The 6,488-nt window shown below is 38.6% G+C and overlaps 1 protein-coding gene across 1 annotated transcript in view; it reads right to left on the bottom strand.

Moving 5' to 3' along the window:
* Positions 1–3,132: 3,132 nt before the first annotated feature.
* Positions 3,133–6,488, bottom strand: part of CYBB (cytochrome b-245 beta chain) — a 38,783-nt gene continuing 35,427 nt past the window's right edge. Inside the window, exons 12-13 of the mRNA XM_040468822.1 lie at positions 6,232–6,356; positions 3,133–5,146 (exon numbers count right to left, since the gene is read on the bottom strand). Coding sequence (XP_040324756.1) covers positions 5,020–5,146; positions 6,232–6,356 — 252 coding nt within the window. The 3' untranslated portion in view covers positions 3,133–5,019. The remainder of the gene's footprint in view (positions 5,147–6,231; positions 6,357–6,488) is intronic.

Raw genomic sequence — 6,488 nt, 5'->3', positions numbered from 1 at the left:
GTTTCTATACACTAACAACAAAAGATCTAAAAAAGAAACAAAACACTCCCATTCACAATAGCATCAAAAATAATATAATCCTTAGGAATAAATTTAACCAAGGTGGTGAAATATCTGTATACTGACAACTACAAGAATTGAATGAAAGAAATTGAAAAAGATAGAGACAAATGGTAAGATATCCTGTGGTATGCATCAGGAGAATTAATAGTTAGAATATCCATATTATCCAAAGCCATCTATAGATTCTATTCAATCCCTATCAAAATACCAATGACACTTTTCACAGAAATAGAATAAACAATTCTAAAATCTGTATAGAGCCACAAAAGACCCCGAGTAGCCAAAGCAATCCTGAGAAAGAACAAAGTTAGAGGCAAACTATGCTACAAAGCTATAGTAATCAAAACAGTATGGTGCTGGCGTAAAAGCAGACAGATGGACCAATGAAACAGAATTGAGAGCCTAGAGATAAACCCCCATATATGGTCAACTAATATTTGACAAGAGAGCCAAGAATACTCAGTGGGGGGGAAAAGATAGTCTCTTCAGTAAGTAGTGCTTGGAAAACTGGATAACTACATGCAGAAGAATGAAATTATTCTATCTGACACTACTCACAAACATGAACTTGAAATGGATTAAAGACAGGACTGTAAGACCTGAAACCATAAAACTCCTAGAAGAAAACATAAGGAAAAAACACCTTGATGTTAGTCTTGGCAGTGATTTCCTGGATATGACACCAAAACCACAAACAATAAAAGCAATAATTTATAAGTGGGACTACATCAAACAGACAAAAAGCTTCTACACAGTGAAGGAAATGACAAACAAAATGAAAAGGCAACCTACTGAATGGGGTAAAATGTTTGCAAATCATACATTGGATAAGGGGTTAATATCCAAAATATATAAAGAGCCTCCTAAAACTCAATAGCAAAATCAAGCAATCCAATTAAAAACTGGGCGGAGGGGGCACCTGGGTAGCTCAGTCGGTTAAGTGTCTGACTTTGACTCAGGTCATGATCTCACAGTTTGTCAGTTCAAGTCCTGCATCGGGCTCTCTGCTGTCGGCACGGAGCCTGTTTCAGATCATCTGTCCTCCTCTATCTCTGCCCAACCCCCCCCCCCAAAATAAATAAACATTTTAAAAAATTGGCAGAGGAATTAAATAGACAGTTTTCCAAAGAAGACATATAAATGGGCAACAGGTACATGAAAAGGTTCTCAACATTACTCATCATCAGAGAAATGCAAATCAAAACCACCATGAGATATCACCTCGCACCTGTTAGAATGGCCATCATCAAAAAGACAAGAGATGATGAGTGTTGGCAAGAGTGGGGAGAAAAGGGACCCCTTGTGCACTGTTGTTGGGAATGTAAATTGGTGCAGCCACTATGGAAAACAATATGCAGGTTCTTCAAAAAATTAAAAATAGAACTACCCTATGACCCAGCAATCCCACTTCTGGGCATATATCCAAAAGAATTGAAATTAGTATCTCATAGAGATATCTGCATTCCCGTGTTTACTGCAGCATGATTTCACAACAGCCAAGATGTGGAACAACCTAAGTGCCCATCGACAGATGAAATGATAAAGAAAACGTTATATATATATATATATATAATATTTATATATATTTAAATTTATATATAATATTTATAATATTATAAAATATATAATATATTTGTATACATAATAATATAATAATATTCCATTGTGTATGGAATAACATTTTTCTTTCTCAGTCATGAGAAAGAAGGAAATTCTGCAATTTGCAACAACCTGGATGAACCTCGAGGGCATTATTTTAAGTGAAATAAGTCAGACAAAGAAAGACACATGCGGTATGATCTCACATATATATGGAATCTAAAGAAGCCGAACTCAGAGAAACAGTGGTTACCAGGTGCTGGGGTGTGGGGGAAATGGAGAGATATTGGTTAAAGTGTACAAATTTACAGTTACAAGATGAAAATGTTCTGGGGATCTAAGGCACAGCATGGTGACTATGGCTAATAATACTGTATTGTATACTTGGATGTTGCTAAGAGACTAAATCTTAAATGTGTTCATCAAAAAAAAAATCATTGGTAAGTATGTGATGAGATGGAGGTGTTAGCTAACACTACGGTGGTAATCATTTTGCAATATATAAATATATCGAATCAACTCTTTGTACATCTTAAACTTACATAATGTTATATGTCAATTATATCTCAAAAAAATCTAGGAAAAAAAGAAAAGAAATTGGCAGATTACTGAGGTTTCAGAATACAGATATTTTGTAACCATCGTTGTAAAAATTGATTCAGTGAAATTTCATTAATGTATGCTAAAACGGCTGGGTAAAAGGCTATTGGAGAAAATGAGATTTGTAAGGTCCCAAAGTATTCCCCAAATGTGACTTACTAGTTACAGAAGTAAAATGAAACCTTTCCATTTATACAGAGAAACCTGGTGATCAAACTTAATACCATCAATAACAGGACCAACCGACAATGGCTACCCTCTAACGCAGTGCACTGAGGATACAACGTCAATTGTACATAGCCTAGAGAGTAAACGTTAGTTCTGTGACAGTGTTAAATTTCTTGGATTTGTTCACTGCCTTGTGGTTATATAGGTAAAAGTTGTTCTTTGGAAAAACATTCTTTGGTGAATCATCATGTGGTATGCTTTAACTATCTTACAATTTTATTGGTCAATTATACCTCGATAAAGCTAAAGAAACATTATAAATAAATATAAATAAATAAAAGTAATAAAAATTAACATGACTTGGATTAACCAGCATTTCTTAAAAGTTTTTAAATGTTTATTTGGGGGGGGGGGGTAGGGGCTGAGAGAGAGGGAGGCACAGAATCCGAGGCAGATTCCAGACTCTGAGCTGTCAGCACAGAGCCTGATGTGGGGCTCAGACTAGGGGTTCTTTACCTTTGAGATTCTTTCCAAAAGGTGAGGTGACACTGTATTGTCTCCTACCAGTGCTGTGAGGGTCCCTAGGACATGAGCAATAGAACTCAGTACCCAGTTTTCCCTTCCCAACCCACAAATCATGACATGTTTGGCATGTCACGTGCAAAAACACAGACTCTCAACCCCACTGGGGCAGAGCAAATCTTTGCTGTTTGAATCCACCCTTTAATATGAAGAAGATCAATAACACAGACACCAACAGAAGCTCATCAATTTTAATAGTTGAGCACGGTTTTAACAGTTCTTCCTAGGATTATATCCCAGAGCCCCCCTCCCCACCAAAGTACTCAAATACAGCACCTACAAGTATTCAAATTTCATAAATGCAATATTGCAAAAGCAGGAGAACTCAGAGAAGCCTTCATAGCGTTGAAATTAAAAACAATGCTTAATCATCCTCTTGGTACCTGTTGCTAAGCGCTAATTACTAAAAGCTGAAAAAGCTGTATTGGCAGCTGGCAGCTAGCTGCTTGGGAGAAGAATATGGTAATGGAGAGCACTTTTACACTTCATTTTTCATCTCGTAACCAGGATAACACAGGACAGGGCTCTCTCTTTTGGTAACTATTCTGGTATCAAGGTAAAAAACCCTGGAGAAATATTTTCAGAGCAACAAGGGAGTTGGTTTTACTCATGCCACAGGGTTAGAGACAGCCAGGATTCTCAGAATTTTCAGAACTGTGATTGCTTCTTCACACATTGGTATAAAGAACTGAAACTATGAGCACAGAGCCTGAGTCATAGTAAATAGCACAATAAAAATTTGGTGAATGAATCAAGTGATACCTGGGTTTCAGTATGAACAGGCTGGACCTAAGTTTCTGCAAGTAAAAACCTTCCTCGGACATTCTGGGGAGGCAACATTCTCACAGCAAGCCTGACTTGTCGGGACCAGCCCTCAGTGACCTGCATGTCCCGGGAGTCCAAAGGAACAACTGAGTTATTACTACTTCATCCCAGTCCAATGCATATGCCCATCCAGCGTCAAAATTTGCAGCCAGAATCTCAGATTCAATACCACATGTAATCAAAATAAAATGAATTATGTGTAAGCCTCCTTCAATTACATTCAATACATAACAAGACTAAGAAATCTAGGGTGGAAAGTGACCAGTGTGAGAACTTTTTTGCTTTCTTTCATTCTCCTGTTCTCTTCCCCCTTCCCTCACCCTTTCCTCCTAAACCAGTCTTGTGCCCTTCCCCCAGCTTTCTTTTCTTCCTTCCTCATTACCAAAGTAGTTCTAAATATCTGTGGCTTCAGAGGGTGGGGCAAATAAAGCTGTTTTAGTTTCCAGAAATAGAAGCAGTTCTAAGAAAAAAAAAACAACTGTTTCTGGCCACACTAACAGTGATTTAGAGGCTCTCTCTTGAACTCATGGATATCTAGAACATTCTATGGGGTATGAATTCAATAGCTACACAGTAAAGCTGGGGATTTTCATTTCTTGGGCATAAATTTGTTGATGGTGATGATGATGATGATGATGATGATGATGATATGACAATAAAACATTAGCCACACAAATAAGAGACATTTTGTGTGTGTATTTAAATAAAACAAGGGGTAGATGCTTTTTAAAAGCAGATGGGCATATCACATACCTATTTGTCCCAGTTCTTAGTTTAAGGCAGCCTGGTATCATGGAAAGACCACAAAACCCGGAGCGACGTGCACTAGGTCCAAGCTTCATAATGTTAAGGAAGTTACTTCACCATTTCGAGTCCCTATTTTTTTTTATCCTAAATACTGAGTCCAGGAATCCTTGTCCTACCTTTCTCTGGCATTACTGTGAGTGAAAAATGAAATACAGTTTGTAAAAGTGCTCTGAAAACCATAAAGCCCCATACAAATGCAAATTACCACTATCAAATGATCTTTGACATCTTTGACATCCCTTTCAGGGAAAACCTGCACATTGTAACTTCATTTTCTCTCTCTTTTTAAGGGGGGAACTTACATTATCAACTAGCATTATTGGGTTGGGTACTTGGCAGCATAATCCTCACTGATTTTCTCGTGGAAGAGACCAGTTAGAAGTTTTCCTTGTTGAAAATGAAATGCACTCCCCGGGGGCCAGACTCAGAGTTGGAGATGCACTGTTTATTGAGGGTTTCCGCCAAGGCTTCAGGTCCGCAGAGGAAAACTCCTATTCTGGTACTTTGGGGAAAGAAAGGAAAAATAAACCGTTTTAGGTTTTTGGATGAGATAGACTACAAAGCACATGGGGGAATCTCTTATTTCCCTCTGCCCCTGTGTCTTTTCCACTAATGGCAGAGTTCAGATTACCCTTCAGGAGAGTGGTTCAGCCCTGTTTGTGGCGACAGCTTCAAAAGGCAGTTGACCGCCCAGGGAAATGACATTCAAGTAGAGTTTACAGCGACCTCTACCACAGAGAAAATGGTGGTGAATTCGTGAGTCTGTGGGCTACTTCACTTCAGGGCTCTATGTCCCCAAACCGTCTCCAGCATCTTGAAATCAGGAACAAATCTGCTTTAGGTTCACCAACTTGGCCAACAGCTTGGTGGGGATTCATCTCTCTGTGTTTTAGATTGTAAAGTCTCGTTCCTCAAGGTGTGGTTCCAGACCAGTAGCCTCCTAGTCCGCTTTTTAAGAATGTAGGTTCTCGACTCCCACCCCAGACTTACTAAATCAGCATCTGCACTGTGAAAAGATCCCCAAGTGATTTATATGCTCATTAAAGCGTACAAAGCAATGGCCTGAAGGGTGTGTTCGTGGTGATTCTTGAGTTTATCGTGAGTTCTAGTAAGATAGAGGATCCCCTCAAAGTTTCAGAATGGCTAAAGCTTTAATGAAGGCAGAAAGGACCTTAGGATGTCTATCAACTTATGATTTTAGACCCCAAAACTAAAACTGAAAGTGGGGATGGTGTCTCCTTAATAATAAAAGTATGAATCGTATTAAATTAGAAGAAGTAGATACACTGGTGAAATTTAGGAGCTGAAAGAAAAGAACCAAGTTACGACCCTTCTTAGGAGGAAAAGGGTTCAGAAACGTGGAGGTGGGGGGCACAAGCATCTTTGTTTATAATAATTCTCCAGGTAATTTTCGTGTGATTTAAACACTCTCTTGTAAAGTCGTACATATCTAGAAAATTTTATTGGGTGTGAAGATAGTAACCTAGGTGTTTTGGTTTTCAGAGCACACAAATCGAGCTGTGTTTGAGAGTTGCTGCTTTAGGCAGGCCATGGGCCTCAAGAACACTGTGGTGGGGGACTCCTTACTTTGGGTGTTGACTCGCAATTGTCTTGAATTCATTATCCCAGTTGGGCCGTCCATACAAGGTCTTTTGTTTCAGGCCTGTGATCACGTCTTTCTCCTCATCGTGATGCACAGCAAAGTGATTGGCCTGTAGGAAAGGACATGAATTCACAAAGCAGAGACATGCTATAAAAAAAACCCACAGATATCTTTACATATCTCACAAACGAAGTTTCACTATCCGTTTTAACTATATATATATATATATATATATATAGTT

This window comes from Herpailurus yagouaroundi, unplaced genomic scaffold (assembly GCF_014898765.1).
Source record: "Herpailurus yagouaroundi ecotype Mexico unplaced genomic scaffold, PumYag 67793, whole genome shotgun sequence".
NCBI classification, from domain to species: domain Eukaryota; kingdom Metazoa; phylum Chordata; class Mammalia; order Carnivora; family Felidae; genus Herpailurus; species Herpailurus yagouaroundi.
This window is presented reverse-complemented; position numbering and strand designations above follow the sequence as displayed.